General features: G+C 49.5%; 1 protein-coding gene across 1 annotated transcript in view; it reads left to right on the forward strand.

Moving 5' to 3' along the window:
• The window catches only part of SCAP (SREBF chaperone), a 70,872-nt gene that overhangs the window by 39,992 nt on the left and 12,748 nt on the right, over window positions 1–18,132 (forward strand). Inside the window, exon 3 of the mRNA XM_080828402.1 lies at window positions 8,858–8,987. Coding sequence (XP_080684528.1) covers window positions 8,858–8,987 — 130 coding nt within the window. The remainder of the gene's footprint in view (window positions 1–8,857; window positions 8,988–18,132) is intronic.

Here is an 18,132-nt window from a genome sequence, read left to right on the forward strand (position 1 = left end):
CGAGGTTTTTCTTTGAAGAGGAAAACCAGCCTTAGATACTGTCCCATTCTCAGTGCCATGTACTTTCCCAAACCAGCAGCTTTGTCATGTCATCTCGAAGGAGTCTTTTAACAGCTTTTCTTAAAATCTGATTGGCTTAGGAAACATTTTGCAAAGCTAAATGAAGTCTGTTAGCCTCCTAAAATGACAAAATTTGTTTCAACAGATCCACAGATTCTGGGCCTTTTTGTCTAAGAGACCAGATATTGTGGTCCTAGGGCACAAGCTTCCATGTCCTCTTCTAACCTGCGAAGCTTCTTTGTCCAGGGCAGGGTCCCCCCTCCTGTTCAGTGTCAGGTTGCCTGCAGAAAGCGAAGTGTGGGTCATAGACAGCTTCTAGTAGTTTTATTAGATACCTGCATTCTGTTTAGTGGCTTATCTTTTATTGTCCCTGGAATGGGGCACTGGTACAGCTTGAACTCAAAGGACTCCGGCTCTTGAGACCCCTGTTCAGATCTTAAAGGTCACGTGAGCTGTAGACCCCGTTCGTCAGCACCAGATCACCCTGGGAGCAGTGAATGCTCTTTCCTCTGGGAAAATCTGATGAAACCTGCAGCACATAGGCACTGTCGCAAGAGATGTCTTCACATTTCCTGGAGGTTAGGCCACCCGAGGTGTGGCACAGCAGCAGCCCAGCAAGGCGGAGGGTGCTCTTGCTTCCAGGCGGGGATGTGGTAGGTGCACCGTGGGATGAAGAAAGAGCGCTTGGGTGCCGGCCTACCTACCAGCCTTCCTGGCTGCAGGTTAGAGGTTAGCATGAGGGTCATTGGGTCCCTTGATTCTGTTGATTCTGCAGCCTGCTGCTCATGGCTAGAGAGGGTGATTTTAACTTGGAGAGCAGGTCAGATCACGGCGAGGCCATTCTGAACCCCATAAAGGATGGTCATTGTGCAGCCTGTGCGGGAATGCCAGAGCAGGCTTGGCTCCTTTCCTCTTCCTTTTTCTCTGGAAGGACACAGTACCTTGGGGCTGAGGCTGCATGTCTCAGTTGTGGTGGTTCTTCTTGGCAGCCTCTCTCCTGCTTTGCCCATGTTTTGAGTTTCCCCAGATCACCATGGCCTCTTGGCAGGGTGTACACACAGGAGCTTGTGTTAAAGGCTCCTTTTTTCTCTGCCTGTGTGGCCACCCTAGACACATTTTATTCTCTTTGTGGACAGGAAAGAAATCTAAGTAGGTGAAGGCCTGTCTGTGACTGTGTTCTGGAGAGCCAGGCTGGATAGCTGAGGATGAGTCCCAAAGCCCCACTAAGCTGTGCCCTGAAGCCGACACCTGAGAGCCCAAGGGACCAGCTGCTGCAGCTGCTGCTGGACGCTGGCCTGTCCAGCATGCCAAAGCCCAGGCCTCCCCCAGCAAGAGTTACTCTTGGCCTCATGAACAAGTTCCGGAAAGGCTCTGGAATGCCTGCGGGAGATCAAAGACTACTTCCAACCCCCTTAAGTTCCTCAGACACAAGAGAGCAGGAGAGCTCAGAAATACTGCCTTCTAGTCTTTCGCTGCCCCACTCCTCGGCCTGCACTGTGGTTCTCCCCTGAGAAGGGAAGAGAGGAAACATCTCTCACCTTGATGTCTCCAGACAGGTGCCTCAGGCAATGTCTCTGAGCGTCATTTCTGTGGTTGCTGTTTCCATCTGTCTTCAGCATCTCCTGAACCCCAATCCCAGATGACTGGGAGTGAGAGGGGATGAGACAAGCCAGTAGCATCCCCTTAATTGTGGGACTAGAGGAATAGGACATTGCAGGGCTGCTTTGGGTCAAGAAGCAGGGGAAAGGACCATTCAGGGTCCTAAATATTCTTGCATGGGAGTGGGTGAAATGTCCCTACCCAAAGGCCCACCAGATGGGCTATGGTGCTGCCAGTCTGGGCTGTGGGATGGCCGTCGCCTCACCCTGCCCTGGGACACAACAGGGTGTGTGCACATCTGACCCTGACCCCCTCCCTTTGTTCTTCCATTCAGGCCCCTGCTGGAGGGCGGCAACAAACAGGATACATGGATAAGGGAGGGCAAGGCCAGGTCCTGGGATGTGGGGGCAGAGGGGCTGGTGGTCAAGAACGTGTCCCAGGGAGGAGGGACCACAGGTGAACCTACACGCCATACCCTCAGCACACACTCTATTGTGGTGGACTTCAGAACGCAAGTTTAAATTTATTAAGAATTTCCATACTGCTATAGCAGAGCATTAAACCCAAGCACTCGGACCTTACGAGCATGGAGTTCTGTGTAGCAAAATGTGCACTCATGAAGTCAGCCTTGCTTGGGCCGTCTGGAAGATACCTCATCCTGAACATTTCCCGTATGTCTTCCATGTGGCTAGTATTTGGGATGCAGGAATTAAAATGGCATGTCCCTTCCCTCTGTTTTCCTGTATTAGTCGTGTAGATGAGTAGGGGATCTCCAGGCTCAGTGGTTGCAGGCTGCGGCAGAGTAGAGAGGAGAGGAACTGATCTGCTTGGGGACGGAGTGGGAGGCAGTGTGGCCTTGAAGGATAGGCAGGAATTTGGCTGGCATTTAGGGGGCTGGAGGGCATTTTGGTTTGGGTTCCTCTGATGCAAGGATTGAGTACATGTAGCTTGTGTGTAAGATGACATGAGCTCGGGTGCCAGTGAGCAGTGAGCTAGGAAGCAAGGAGCAGCAACTGGGAGTGAGCCCCACAGGCAGCTGTGTCATCTCACCGGGGAATGTGCAGAAATGGGGTAGGATGGCTGCCTCGGAGCTCCTACCTGGGTGTGGGGGGTTGGACAGTCTGTGCCAGGGGTCAGAGGACTCTTTCCCTAAAGGGCCAGAGAATAAAGCCACACACCACCTCGGTCACTTTGTTGTTGTTGTTTTAATTTTTTTAAGATTTTATTTGAGACAGAGAGTGAGCATGAGGGGGGAAGGGGCAGAGGGAGAGGGAGAAGCCGACTCCCCACTGAGCAGGGAGCCGGATGACTTGGTGCTCAGTGACCCCGAGATCATGACCTGAGCCGGGCAGATGTTTGACTGACTGAGCCACCCAGGTGCCCCTTGTTTGTTTGTTTGTTTGTTTGTTTGTTTAAAAGAACCTCTTAAATGGGTAAAAACCATTCTTAGGTCATGGGCCACACAAAAATGGGCCATTGGCTGTAGTTTGTGCACCCCCAGTCTGTATAACAACAACATCAGCTGGTTGAGAGCTGCCTCCCACTAGCATCAGTTCCCACCACTTAGGCAGAGAGACCTCCAACAGCAGTTGGAACAGTGTCAGGGACAGAGATGCAAATGCTAGCAGCTGGAAATTGGGAATTGAGCCAGCATGCCCAGAAATAAGAACAGGGGAGATAAGGGAAGGGTACCAGTAGCTTGTGGGAGATGTGCTGGGTGGTCTCATACGGGTAACAGGCCGCACAGGTGTGGTAACAGAGTTACGGGTCGGGGAGATTGGGGACTTCAGGTCCATACCTGATTAAGAGATAAGTGATTTCAGGGGTAGAAGCAGAGTCTAGCTAGGCTAGTGCATTGCCCCAGGTGAGAGCTGATGGTTGCTTAGTCCAAGTGGAAGTCCTGGATGTGGCCTTGTCTGGATATATTTTGAAGGTGGAGCCTTCAGGATAGTCTGAGGACCAGATGTGAAGTATGAGAAAAAGAGGAGTCAAGATCAAAGTGCTTGGCCTGAGCAGCTGGATGGGTGGAGCTGAGACAGGAAAGGAAGGGGAGGTTTTGGAGACATGGTTCATTTCCTTTGCCCCTGTGAGATCAGGGTAAGCCAAGATATAATCTGGTCTCAGAGATGAGTTTTGCAGAAGTAACATGGGGGTGGTGGTAGAAATCCCCAGACAGTTTCTTTAAATGTCTCTAGTCTGTTTACTAACCTTGGAAAAGTGAGTGTTTTTACTTTTGAAGATTGCCTGACACTTTCCTTCGAAGCTTTCCTTTTGGCTAGAATTTGGCAGCCATGGATGGTGATTATTCCCTTGCATTTTGCAGTTTTGTAGAATTTGGTGTTTTTCTTTGCCTACGTTAAAAGGGATATATGGTCGATTAAATTTTTTTAGCAAAAAAAATGCAGTACAAGGTATTTGAGTGTGACCTCAAGAACACAGACTCTGGTGCCACACTGTCGGTGTTGACATACTGGTTTTGTTGCTTTCTAGTGGTGATATAGCTTCTGCGTGTCTCATTGAGTTGAGTACATGTAGCTTGTGTGTGAGGTGAGGCTTACATGAGCACATAGGTGGGAGGCACTGGAATCCATATCTGGCACATAGGTACTCAGTGAGAGAAACGACCGCTAGTACAGGGATAGAAACTGGTCCACTGTCAGTGATAAGAACCATGTTGGGGTGAGTATGGGGCACTTTGGTAGCTCACAGGAGGAGCTACCGAGGGGAACCCAGATATTGGGGAAAGGGGAAAGACTTCCTGGGGCAAGTGGTACCACAACTGAGTGCTCAAAGATGAGTTATCTAGAAGAATGGGCAAGTGTGTTCCAGCAGGGATGGAGCCTCAGAAGCAAGAGAGCAATTGTGTGGTTCCAGGGCACAGGAGAATCACTGGGAGCCTCTTGAAGAATTTCAAGGTCTGTGGACCTTTTTCCCAAGAGACTTTGTCCTAAGAAAGTTGGAGGCTCTGGAGTGTCCTTCCCTTCTTTCTCTTCCTGCTGTAGTGTTTTGACTCCTGGAATTCACAGATGTTTTTAGTAATTTACAGTTTGAGAAAAAGGCTGCATCTAGTCCAGTCAGTGTGTTTTAAGCAGCTGTGATGTGGAAAGTGAACGTAGACGTGGAGAGTACTGTCTGTTTTCATCCTGTAGTGAAGCTAATGCTCCATCCGTCTTAGCTCTAGGCCCCCAGACTCCTCTCCACAGGTAGAGTCCGGGGCTCAGCCCGTGTGCTGTGCAGAACTTTCCAGAGCAGAACCTTAGCTAAGTCTGGAGACAGCCCTTGACCCCTACCTCCAAACAGTTGAACCTTGGCTTTTGAAAGCAGCAAGAGAGGAACAACTGTTCATGTTCAGGGGAGTGTTGGTGCGACAGACAGCTGATTTCTCCTCCGAGACCATGAAGGCCAGAAGGCAGTGGGATAACATTTAAACTTTTGAATGAAAAAAACTCAGCCAAGAATTGTATATTATACCATACGATTGTTTGGTAATGGAGAAATTGAGATGTATCCAGATAAACAAAAGCTGAGGGGATTAGCTACCACTGGGCCTGCTGTACAAGAAACACTAAGTAAAGAAAGCCCTTCAGGCTGAAATGAAGGGACACTAGACAGTAATTTGAAACTGTAATTAAAAATAACACTAATAGGGGCACCTGGGTGGCTCAGTGGGTTTAGCCTCTGCCTTCGGCTCAGGTCATGGTGTCAGGGTCCTGGGATCGAGCCCTACATTGGGCTCTCTGCTCAAGCAGGGAGCCTGCTTCCCCCCCTCTCTCTCTGCCTGCCTCTCTGCCTACTTGTGATCTCTCTCTCTGTATCAAATAAATAAATTCAAAAAAATCTTAAAAAAAAATAGCACTAGTAAAGGTAACCAGATTGTAACTTTTGGTTTGGTTTGTAACATTTTTCTTTGTCTTTAGGGCTTTAAAAGGCAAGTGCATTGAACAATTATTTTTTTTTAAGATTTTATTTATTTATTTGACAGAGATCACAAGTAGGCAGAGAGGCAGGCAGAGAGGGGGGGGAAGCAGGCTCCCCGCTGAGCAGAGAGCCCGATGCGGGGCTTGATCCCAGGACCCTGGGATCACGACCTGAGCGAAAGGCAGAGGCTTTAACCCACTGAGCCACCCAGTGCCCCTGAACAATTATTTTTAAGTCTATGGTGATGGGCCTACAATATACAGATTGGAGTCTGTGGCGATAATAGTATAAAAGGGGAGAGACAGAGAGCTGTAGAAACAGTGTTTAGGTACTATTGAAACTAAGCTCCTCAGGCTGGATGGTTTCGGTTGTCTTATTTTCAAGGTCACTGACCCCTTCTCCTGCTTGCTCACATCTGTAGAACCCCTCTATAACAGCAGTACTTAATCTAGGTTGCTGTAAATTGTTAATAATAATTGTACTCCCCATAGTAACCAAATGATAACTTGAAAAATGCAGAAAAGGAAAGAAGGGAGTAAAGTGGCACACTACCAAAAATCAGCCAGATACCAAAAACCAACCAACCAACCAACCAAACACAAAAAAACAACAGTTGAAGGAATTGAGGAACAAAAGTCATATAAGACATGCAAAAACAAGTGGCACAAATAAATCCTTCCTTATTAGTAATCATATAAAATGTGAGTGGGTTAAACTCTTCTATTAAAAGAGACATTGGCAGATTAGATTTAAAAAGAATCTATCTGTATGCTGTCTACAGGACACTTCAGATACATCAGATGTAAGAACACAGAGAGGCTGAAAATAAGAGGATGGAAAAATATATTCCATGCCAAATAGTAACAGAAAGAGACCTAGAGTGGCTGTATGATTATCGGATACTATTTATAAAGGTTATGAGACAAAGAAGGATGTTGATAAATGCCTTAAGAAGCAAGAGTGCACGACAGTTACAAACACACACACACACACCCCCAACAAGAGCCCCCAAAGTATATGAATCAAAAATGGACAGAATTGAAATGCAAAATTGAGAAATCTACAGTTACAGTTGATATTTGAATCCTGCACTTGCAGTACTGGATGCAAAAACCAGACAAGATGATAAGGAAATAGGGGACTTGAGCAAGAGTGTCTGCCAGCCAGACCTAACAGACGTGTAGAGAGCACCCAGCAGCGGCAGGATTGACCTTCTTATCAAGTGCTCATGGAACTTTCTCCCTGATAGACCATATGTTAGGCCGCATTAAGCAAGTCTTAATAAATGAAAGAAGACTGAAATCATGTAGAGTGTTTTTTCCAATCACAGTGGAATGAATCTACAAATATTAGAAGGAAAACTAGAAGATCTGCAGATAAGTGGAAGTTAAACAGTACATACTAAAACAACCAATGAGTCAAGTAATCAGAAGGAAAATTAGGAAATACCCTGAGATGAGAACGAAAACAACAAGATACACCAAGTGTGGTGGGGTGATGCGAAAGTTGTACAAGGAGGGAAATGTGTAGCTGTGAAGAGGACTCCGTACTCATAGCTAGAATATATAAAGAGCTGTAAATCAATGAGGAAAAGGTAATCGAAAGAGTTGAAGAAAAGAGAACGTGTCCAAATGGCCAAAAAGCGTGCAAAAGATTTTTCAGTATTGTTGCACATTGAAACCAGAGACCCAGGCCTTCTGGCCATGGTTGCAGTTAGTTGGCCTGACAGCATCTAGAGGTGGCAGGGCTCTGGAGCAGTTGAAATTCCCGTCACACCACTGGTGGGCACATAACGTTTGTGCAACTACTTTGGAAAATTAGTATTATCTACAAAGCATAATTAGTATTATCTACAAGTGCACTCTAACACCCAGAAGTTGTCTTCTAGGAACACACCCAATAGAAAGGAGTGCTTACAGCCACCAAAAGCCATATATAAAGATGACCGTAATAGCTTTATTAATAACTGAAACTGGAAACCAGCCAAAGGTTCCTTGATAATGGAATGGGAAAATGCACTGAGGTGTAATTCAGGGGAATGGCACATATCTGTGGGAAGGGGTGATCCGCCACGTGCACTGGTGTGGGTGAATCTAGCAGATAAAGTTTTAAGTGAAAGCAGCCAGTCACGAGAGGAGTACACAGTGGCATGGGTGATTTCATTTGTAAGCCATTAAAAAGGCAAAACTAATTTATGGTGGTAAAAGTTCTAATTTATTTATTTTATTTTATTTTATTTTTTTGAGTAGGCTCCACACCCACTGCAGAGCCCAGTGCAGGGCTTGAACTCACGACCCTGAGATCAAGACCTGATGAGACCAAGAGATGTTAACTGAGCCACCCAGGCACTCCCGATAGTAGTTTGGGGGATGCTGTTCACTGGGCAAGGGCGTAAGGTGCCTTCTGAGGTTCTGGAAATGTCCTGTAGCTTGATCTAGGTAGTGATTATACAGGTGTATGTATATTTAAAAATTTATTGAACTACATAGTTAAGATTAGTGCATTGTATTCTATAAAAGTTAATTCTCAACTAAAAACAGGAGTATTCTTAAAAAGATATGAAAGAAAATGCACATTGGTTTGCCAGCTTTTTGATACAAGGCCAGGGTTTTCCCTTGTGAATGGTGGGGTCTGATTATAAACCACGCCCTCAGTGTGTTCTACACAATGTTCGTGGTCTCTTTATTTTTTTTTTAAAGTAGTTTTTAAAATTTTTTTAAAAAAAGATTTTATTTATTTATTTGACAGACAGAGATCACAAGTAGGCAGAGAGAGAGGAAGGGAAGCAGGCTCCCTGCTGAACAGAGAGCCCGATGCGGGGCTCGATCCCAGGACCCTGGGATCATGACCTGAGCCGAAGGCAGAGGCTTTAACCCACTGAGCCACCCAGGCACCCCTCATGGTCTCTTTAAATTGGAGCAATTGCCCAGCAGTATGCCTCAGGCTCTTTGGGATTTTTATAGATTCCCCCCCCCACCCCGCCCAGTTTCTTGTTGTCTTGCTTACATCTAATTTGACAATTTTTTTTTTAGCATCTTTTTTACGTCTCTAAAAATGTTCAACCTGTTTTACGAATTAGACTTCCTTGTAAACTTTCTGTCACTAAAAATGAGCTAGAAAACATTCTGATCTCAGAAGGTGGCTTCTGTGAGTGTGTTTCTAGCCCTGAAGTTTTATGATTCTAGTATTTTGCACACATGCACTGTATCTGCGGTGGCTCCTGCGTCACTTGTCCCAGCGCAGACTGTCCTAACCCTTCTCTCCTTCTTGTTCATCCCAGCTGCCCACTGCTGAAACTGCCCCTGCCAGGGACGGGACCGGTGGAGTTCACCACTCCCGTGAAGGACTACTCGCCCCCGCCTGTGGCCCTTGACCACAAACCAGGGGAGCCCAGTGAGCGGCCAGAGTGGGTAGGTGCTCAGCGTGCGGCCGGGGAGAGCCCTGAGGGTTGGGTGGAGATCGGCCGAGGCAGGGGTCCTGGGAGTGTGTGAGGGTGGCCATCTTCTGACTGGTGAATATGTGTACTTGACCGGCTCTACACAGGCACCACAAACACCTAGTCACAGTTAGTGAATAGCCTTGTTTGAAAGGAAACCCCAAACGACACAAAAGTGAGACTGTCCTACAACACCGGGGTGGGGTGTGTGGTTGTCATTGCTGTGGCCGGGTGGGTTCAGGGTCCTAGCTGGGCAGCTCACACACCAGGCCCGGGGCTGAGCAGCCTGAGATGGCTCTAGCAGCCAGGCCATCTCCTCCTTGCCCCAAGCGGTCATGAGAACCACGGAGCATCCCTAGAGAATGTTGTCATCAGAGTCTTGACACCATCTAATGTATGCCGTGTGTACCTCATTTCTTCAGATCAGTTAGGTCGGTTAGGTCCGATTTTCTCCTCACAATGCAGTTAGGTAGAGAGAGTGGAGTTTTGTGTTTTGGGTTTTTTGAATCCCTTTTACAGTTAAGGAAATGGGGCCCAGGAGTGATGAAGGGCCTCTGTTATTCAGTTTACATGGGGTCAGCACTGCCATCAGAACCCCAGGACTCCTGACTCCGGGTCTGCTGCTTCTGGACTGTACTGTCTTCAGTTGACTGAGCTCTGATGTCCACGAGGAAGTAAGAGTCGCTCCAGTTGAGGGTCTGAGGCGGAGGAACTCACTCACTCTGACACTGGACTCGTTACTTGGAAATCTGGCAAGCTCCACGAGCCCATCCCTAAAGTTTTTACCTGCCAGGTAGTGGATAAACTGTCCATCCTTCACACATTGTGCTTTGGTCCCGTGGACTTGTGCTGGGCTGAGTGTGTTGTTGAGGAGGAAAAGCAAAGCTCAGAGGGCAGAGCTCTTCCTCTGCCGCCTTCTCTGAGAGTGAAGGTACGTTCCTCTGTTTCCTTTGCGGGTAATGTGGCCATCCGGTACCTTGTTAGAAACTTCGCCCTGCTGGTGCTAAACAGAGACCCAGCTGGTCAGCCGGGTGTGTGTGAAGCTGTACATGCATCCATCTTACTAGGACTCCGTCCATTAACGTCGGAGGGAGCATGACTGATGCTGGCAGGAACTCGCTCTGTGACTTCGTGTCTCAGCTTGACCATTGGCCCAGCCTGGGACCTTCTTGGTTCAGACCTTTTACCCTCATTAACCTCTTGATGCAATTGTACCACAGAGAACCGAGGGCTCGTCGTCACAACAGGGTGGTCTGTGTTGGTGGATATTTCATGACTCCAGGAGTTCGGTGGGCCTGACGGTATCAGGGAGGCGTTTAATGATACAGCTGTTGGGGGAGGGGGTGATGTGTTTGTGAGCTCTCTGAACTTCCATAGTGCCCTTCTTTGGTCCGGGATGATGGTAGTAAGCAGCTGTCAGATAACTGCAGGGCTCAGCAGTCAGAGGATTGTCTGCTCTCTCGTCTTCACTGGAGCACCCCCTGCCCCTGCCTTGAAGGCGTCTGTGCAGTGACCTGGTGGCTGTGCAGGTCAGTGATCAGTCATCTTACCTCCGTGGACAATCCATGCTCAAAATCCAGGCCAGCAAAGCAGGAGCGGTAAGGACTGCTTTAGTTACAAGGACCAGAAAACTCAGCCCAAACCAGAGTAAGCAAGAAGGGAATTTTGGGAGTCCTAGAACTCAAAGACACTATGGCTTGGGCCTCAGAAGGAGCCCCTCTCTCCGCTCTGTCAGCTCCGCTCATGATCTGCCTGCCAGCAGCTCCAGCAGCATCAGCCCCACGTTGGTGTGGGATGAGAGGGTGCCAGGCTGATCCTAAGGGAAGTTACGTGTCACTCCCCATCCCAGATCGAGGGGCAAAGGCGGGTACTTTGTTGACTGGCTTCATCATTTGTCTCCATCATGAGGCTGAGAACGAGGGCGGACCGTTTCCAAAGGAAAATCAGGGTTCTCAGGCTCCGGGCAGCACAGCACAAGCACCTGCTGCCCACCCGGGAACGAGAACATCCTTCCTTCCCCCGTTGCTTCCGGCTTTCGCCTTACGTTTACTGCATGTCTGCGGTGTGCCCGGCAGGGTGTGATCTAGGGAACACATAGAACTCACGGCTTCCGGGGAGGTCCCAGGCCAGTTAGACAAGACAAAGATGTCTTTAAAATAAATATGATACATGTCAAAGGGACACAGGAACTGACGGAAAGAGCTCCTGGTGGTCAGTGCTGGAAAATAAAATATATTTTGCAATAAAGCAAAGTATTGGATTGGATTATAGGCCAAAGTATAAAATAAATATCTGAGTTCATATGATCAAATAAGGGGGGAAATAGACAAATTTGGGCAAAAATACAAAATAATTGATGTAAATACTCTGCCCTCAAGGCAGTGGGATATAACTCCCTTTGTTAAGCATGCACTGTGTGTAGCGACTTCCTCCCAGAGAACACCATATGGAGACGGGGAGAAAAGAAGCACTTTACAGTGGAGAACCAGACGGATACCTCCCCGGCAAGGCGGTCAGGGTCAGCGTCGGCAGTGGCAGATCAGGCTGATGGTGTATACCTTTGAGGTGTGACAGGTGAGACCCTCTACCCCTGGTCTTCTTCCCAGATACACATAATCCCAGCCTAATTATGGGAAGAACATCACATGAGTCCCAGTTGAGGGACTTTTTATGCAATACCTGACCACAACTCTGTAAAACCGTCAAGGTTATCAAAAGCAAGGAAATTCGGAGAAACTGTCACTAAGGGAAACTAAGGAAACCACATTTTCTTAGTTTTTAACCTGACGTCCTTTGTCTTTCCCAGGATCCCATTTAGGGCACCACCCTACATGCGCTTGCCGCTTCCCTGGCCGCCTCACAGACCTTCCTGGTCTTGGATGAGCTTGGCAGCTCCAAGTTTTGGCCAGGCGTTTTGTAGAGCCGCCCCTTGGGGGGGTGGGGAGGTTTCCGGTTTTCCTCTAGATTAGACTGGGGTTGTGGGTTTGGGGAAGACTGCAGGGGTGAAGCATCACTCTTTTCACATACATCAGCCTCCTAAGTTACTTTTTAAATTTCCATACATTAACAATGTTCAGTCTTTATACCGTAAAGCTCTTGCTACAAGTTTTTAAAAAGGTTTTCTAGGGTGCTTGGTGGCTCAGTTGGTTAAGTGTCTGCCTTGGGCTCAGGTCATGATCCTGGAGTCCTGGAATCAAGTCCCATATCGGGCTCCCTGCTCAGCGGGAAGTCTCTGCCCTCTGACCCTCCCCCTTCTCATGCTCACTCGCTCAGGCTCACGCTCTCTCTCATTCTCTCTCTCTCTCTCAAATAAATAAATAAAATCTTTTTTAAAAAAAGATTTAATGGATACGTAGAGAAATCTCATTGTGGTTTCCATTTGCCTTTCCCAGATGATTATTGTCAAGTGCTTATTGTATTTGCATGTCTTCTTTTGCTGTTTGCAAGTGCCCATTTTGAATGAAGTCATTTGGATTTCTTTTTATTGAATTGCCAGTCTTTCCGTATGCTTTTTCTCCCCTTTTGCTTTAGTGTCCCCACAATGGAATGCCATAGCTACGCTCTGTGGTCTTGCCTTTGTGGGTCCTGCAGAGAGGTCTCTGACCCACTCTGCCTGGTCCTGGTACTCTGAGTCAGGCCCACCCTATCTTGGAGTCACTAACTCAGCCTTGTCAGCGTGGGAGGGACACTTTCTGGAAAGAGGGATGTTTTTACCAGAGGAAGAGAAGAACAAAGCAGAAATGGTAGAAGCTTTCCATTTCCCACAGTTGTGTGACCTTGGGCAAGTTACTTCACAACTTTGTGCCCTTGTTTCCCCATTCATAAAATGGGGATGAATCTATATCCATTGTGAGACGATTAGACAAGGCATGCAAAGGCTTAGTATGGCACCTGGCTCATCACTTGCATTTGACACATTTGTGGCTGTCACTGTACTTGATCAGATCTGGCCAAAGTCCTGGAGGTGGACCAAAGTTCATATGCTCGGATTGCCCTCGGGGCATAGCAGGCCTGCAAGCCCTTTAGCCTGAGCTCAGTGCCACTCTCTCCAGGAAGCCTTCCCCAGCTTTCTTGCCCTGCTTCTCCTCTCTGCTCTGTGTTTCCACCCAGTAGGAATTGTGTTCTATTTAAGCGAGTATAGTCTGGTATTTTAACATAGTTGCTGAAGAAAAGCTTCTTGTTAAACAGAGAAACCAGGTGGCTTACTTAGCCGACCAGGAATGTAAAGTGAGGCATTTCTCTTGGACCATGGTAGGTGATTAGGTGGGTGGAGCCAAGTTGAATCTGAGGTGGTGGGGTTTCAACTTTGAGTGTATTGGGCAGTGGGAAGCCAATCCCCCAGAGGCAAGGACATGAGGAAAGTGTCAGTAGGAAGATCAGTTGTATTAAAATGTGGAGAAACTTAGAGACGAGGTGACCATGCTTAGGAGAAGGGTGGGTGTGTGAAAGGAGTGGAAGGATTCATCTGGAGGAGAAGCCAAATCTAATTTTAATAGTTTTAAGCCATGGTAATATAACTTCATATAACTCACATGTTTTTGGCTAGACACTTTGCTGGATGGTTATATGTGGTGTTTTCTTGGGTCCTCACAGTGAGGTGTGAGGTCTGGGATTCTATCCCTGTTCCCTAGTAAGAGCCTAGGGGCTTAGAGAGTACAGACACCATTGTCCAAAGCACACTGCGGGGGCTGGCACTAGAAATTGAACCCAGATGGGTCCCCTGAGCCTGCCCCCCACCCACCGCCCACCACACCCCCTCACATGCCCAGGGCTGGAAGAAGGGATCAGGAGTTCTGTTTTTCAGAATTGCTGAGTAACAGGTATCCTCTGTCACGTTCTGCAGAGCCCCTGGGCATGTCAGGATAAAGGTAAACTCCCTGGAGCTCTAGGTTGCTCTGTCTGAATGTAGAGGAAGGACTGTGTTTAAAAAAGAAAACAAGAACAAAACAAGCCTGAGGTCTCTTGCACTAGCCTGGCTTCCCTAGACCCGGAAACCTGAACTTCACACAAAGCCCTACCTGGCTGGCTGCAGAGGTGGCTGGGCTTCCGGGGCCAGCCCCGTGGTGTCTGTGGTGGTGGCTGAGCCTGGACTCGGGCTTTCCAAGGAGCCTTGGTCAGCGCCTCATGCTGTGAATGCTGGTGGTTGGAGATCCTGGGGATCCCTGACCTCAGCTCCCCTCCTGTACTGCTCGTGTTGGGCCTTCCTGTCTGTTTCTAGTTCTCTACGGAACTCTCATGGTTCCCAGCTATCTAGGCACATTGGCTGTTGAGAAAAAACAGGCTGGAGAATTGGGTGGCTCTGGCTTTAATCCTGGCTCAGCTGCCTGTCCGCTCTGTCCTTGGACACATCCTTAATCTCTCTGGGCCTTGGTTTTCTTATCTGGGTCCTCAAGGTCAGGGTCTCTCAAGGCTGCACTCAAGGTATCAGACAAGGCTGCGCTCCTCTCCGAGCCCGACGGGGGAGAATCCACTTCCAGGCTCGCTCAGTGACCTGCTGGCAGTGCAGGCTGTCAAGCGGGGGGGGGGGGGGGGCTCCCTTCCTCACTGTGTGTTGGCTGAGGGTCCCCTCAGGTCTTTGCTAAGTGGGCCTTCCAGAAGAGGGGGACTTCTAGAAGAGGAAGAGTTACAGTCTTTTCCTTTCCAGTTCCACACACTCTTGTATGTACGTGTGTGTGTTAAAATACAACATAAAATCTACCATATAAACCCTTTTTAGGTATATAGTTCGTCGGTATTAAATACTTTCATGTTGTGCAACCATCCACCGCTGCAATTTTTCGTCTTGTAAAATGGAAACTCTGTACCTCTTAATAATCTCCCTGCCCCCAGCCCCTGGCAGCCACTGTTCTTTCTGTGTCTATAAATTTACTTTAGGTACCTCGTAGATGTAGAATTGTACAGTGCTTGTTTTTTGTGACTGGTTTATTTCATGCAGCATTACGCCCTCAAGGGTTATGATCTTTTGTAACCTAATCTCAGAAATGACATCTTGTTACTTTCGTTGTCATCTGTTTGTCAGAAGCCAGTCACTGGGTGCTGCCCACTCAGGGGGTTGCACGCAGGCATGAGCCCCGGAAGGTGGGGGTGGCTGGGGTGTCCGTAGAAGACTGCCTGCCGCAAGCTCCATCTAGTGGGGAGTCTGCTCTGTGCCTGTGGGCATCTGGATCCCTGCGCCCTTCCTCTTCCGTGGCAGCTGTCGGGGTATGGGTGGCTGCGTCTGTCTGCCTGTCTCTTACTTGACAGCACCCAGCACGGGGAGTGGTGGGGCCCTGGCCATGTCCCGCTGCGTTTTCAGTGCCTGCCCGCCTACTTGCCAGCTGCCGCTCCCTGCATCTCCTGTGTCAGCGAATCTCAGGTACAGCAAGCTCAAGGTGCTGGGGAGTTAGCATCCCCAGCTGCAGCCCTCAGGCAGGAGCCTCGGGGCAGGTGTGTAATACCTGAGCTCTCTAGTCCCTTAGGTGGGGTGACTCAGCTAAAAACCTGTTACCGCAGAGGTCGTTTGGCCGGTAACCCCCTTTGTTGGTTGCTTTCCCTTCCTGTGGCTTGTGCTTTTCCCCTCTCTGTACTTTCTGCACACCCCAAATAAACCACCCGTCTTGGGCTCTGCTCCTCGGGAACCCGGACTGAGATAGTGGGTGACAAGAGTCAGGCCCGTGCCTATTGAATAAACCATGGTAAGGGCATTTTGATGCCCAGAAGAGGGGGCTTGAGGGTTCCTGTGTTGGGTGGCAAGTTTGTTACAGTCCTATTCAATGAGCGGACCAAGACCTTGGAAAAGTTGCAAAGACGTGGAATAGCTGCTTGGGAAGTTCACTGGGAAATCAGGGAGGGTGAGTCAGGAGCCCTTCAGCAGAGGGAGGCCCAGCCAAGGCCAGGGGGCAGGGCTGTGCTGTAGGACTCAGCCATTCCCTGGGGCTTGCCAGTGGGGCTTGCTGGCGGGGCTTGCCAACCCAACTGGGTCTACCCAGCACTGGTGGAAGGACAACAGAGAAAGAGAAATCCAAGGCAAAGGAATTACTATTCCTATGAAAATCTGATGAAAGCCATGGATTCCTATGAAAATCTGATGAAAGCCATGGATCCTCTCCCCTAAAAGTGATGATGGTAGTCACAACATGTACACTTCAAAGCAGAAACTTTTTTAAAAAAATTCAGGGAGCAAGGTGCTCCCAGAACTTCTAGAGCTGTCCCTAGAGCCCAGGAGAGGGCTCTGGTTCTGAGTCATGTTCGTTAGCACTTGTAGAGATGGTAGTGCGAGTGGTCCTGGCTGGGATGAAGGGGGCTGGGGAGGAAGTTGAGGGCCTAAGGGTGGAGGTGGAGGGCCCGAGAAGGACACTGGGCAGAGGAGGTGGTGTGTGTGACACAGCCTTGTGGCCAGTGGGCACAAACCAGGGCTGGAGGCTCTGCAGTGCCGTACTGTCTCTGGGTGACCTGCCGTGTCCTTCACAGGGTTTGGGGATGATTGCCCTGGGGCGGGTCTCCTTGTAGAGCTGTTTGATTTCAGATGGCTCCTCCCCCACTCAGACCTGTCAGGGGAGTTGAGCGGATGAGCTGCTGTACAGGTCAGAGCCTGCGGCAGCCAGCTCCCTCCAGAGTCCTCTGTGCCTCTGGGCAGCTTTTAGCAGGCCAGGTCCGGTGCAAAAGACAAGCAGGTGAGGCCTTCTGTCCGCAGGGCCTTTGTCAGGGCGTCCTGAACGTAAACTTCACAGAGGCACAGGTGGTTGCCTTGGGTTGTTCCTTGACGCTCAGGACGCCTGAACTTGCTGCTCGCCTTCAGCATCCTGACCTTGCTTGTGCGATGAACTGTCTGGGCGTCATCGAGTGTCTGAGTGGCCTTTCTTCATGTCCTCCCTTGCCCTTGGGAGTCCCTGATTGCGGCACGCCATGCGTCACGGCTGCTAGGCCGTCTTGCCCTGCCTCCACCAGGATGATGCCATAACTCCAGAGTCTTCCAGAGCGTGGCTTCCGCCTGGTCTCTTCCTCTCAGAGACACCCAGGGGCTGTTCTTTGTCAGCGGGTTAGAATCCGCACCGCTCAGGCAGGCGTCCTCCCAGCCTCCCCTTGTTCTAGCTGGGACTTCTGATCGTACCTGGCAGGACTCCCGCATGCTGTCCAGACTGGCTGTGCGCTCAGAGGCCTTCCCCATCCCGCTCCTGCCAAGCCTTCCCCACCTCACGGCTCCACGCCATTTCTCTCTGGGCCGGCTAATCCAGTACCTCATTTTGGGGGTGCTCCATGACCTCTCTGTCACTGGGAGTTACTCAGACATGCCTGTTATGTGTCTGAATGCTTCAGTCAGGGGCCTGCTGTTAGTTCTTCCAGGGCAGATGGCCGGTTCTAGTGAGAGAAGGGTGTGGCGTTCAGTGAGGAGACGCGGGCTTGGGCCCTTGTAACCCCTGCACGAGTCCTGAGAGCCTGGGGAGTCACCTTGCTTCTCACAGGACTGTTGGGGGGCGGGGGTGATGGCAATGAAAAGCTGTGCCAGAACTGTTTATTGGTAAGATTTCCATGAATACGTAATCTCTGCATGTGCTGTTTGTATTCACGTGTGTGTCTGTGGGTCCATGTGGTGGGAGGGGTGTGTGTTTGTGCGTGTTCACGATGCTGCAGGGTGAATGTCAGTCACATCCTTTCACAGTGAGGAAACTAGAATCCAGAAAAATACATGTTCCCGAGGCTGTACGGTTGGAGAGCCGGAATTTAAAATTGGGTCTTTGGATCTTTAAAATCCACTGACATGCAAGTGGTGGGGTCAGTAAGATAGGCCGCACCCTGTTGGGAGCTTAGGGTCCTCTGTGAGGGCGGCAGACCGTCCCATAGAGGGCAGGGCGGTAAGTGCTTTAGGCTTCGTGAGTCACAGTCTCTGTGCTGAACACTCACCGCGGTCATGGTTGCGTGACAGCAGCCGGGGACAGCACAGAGTGGAGTGGGCACGGCTGTGTTCCAGGAAAACCATATTCAGAAAAGCAGGTGCTGGGCTTGACCGCGCTTGTGGCCGTGGTCTGCTGACCCCTGGTCTATTGGGAAGCGAGTAGGGAAGTGGTCCATAGACGGTAAAGAGCCCCTTGTGGACACCTTCATTTCTGAAGGCCTGTCCTTCGGGCCTCACACGGTTTGCC

Source organism: Martes martes (assembly GCF_963455335.1).
Source record: "Martes martes genome assembly, chromosome: 1".
Classification (NCBI taxonomy): domain Eukaryota; kingdom Metazoa; phylum Chordata; class Mammalia; order Carnivora; family Mustelidae; genus Martes; species Martes martes.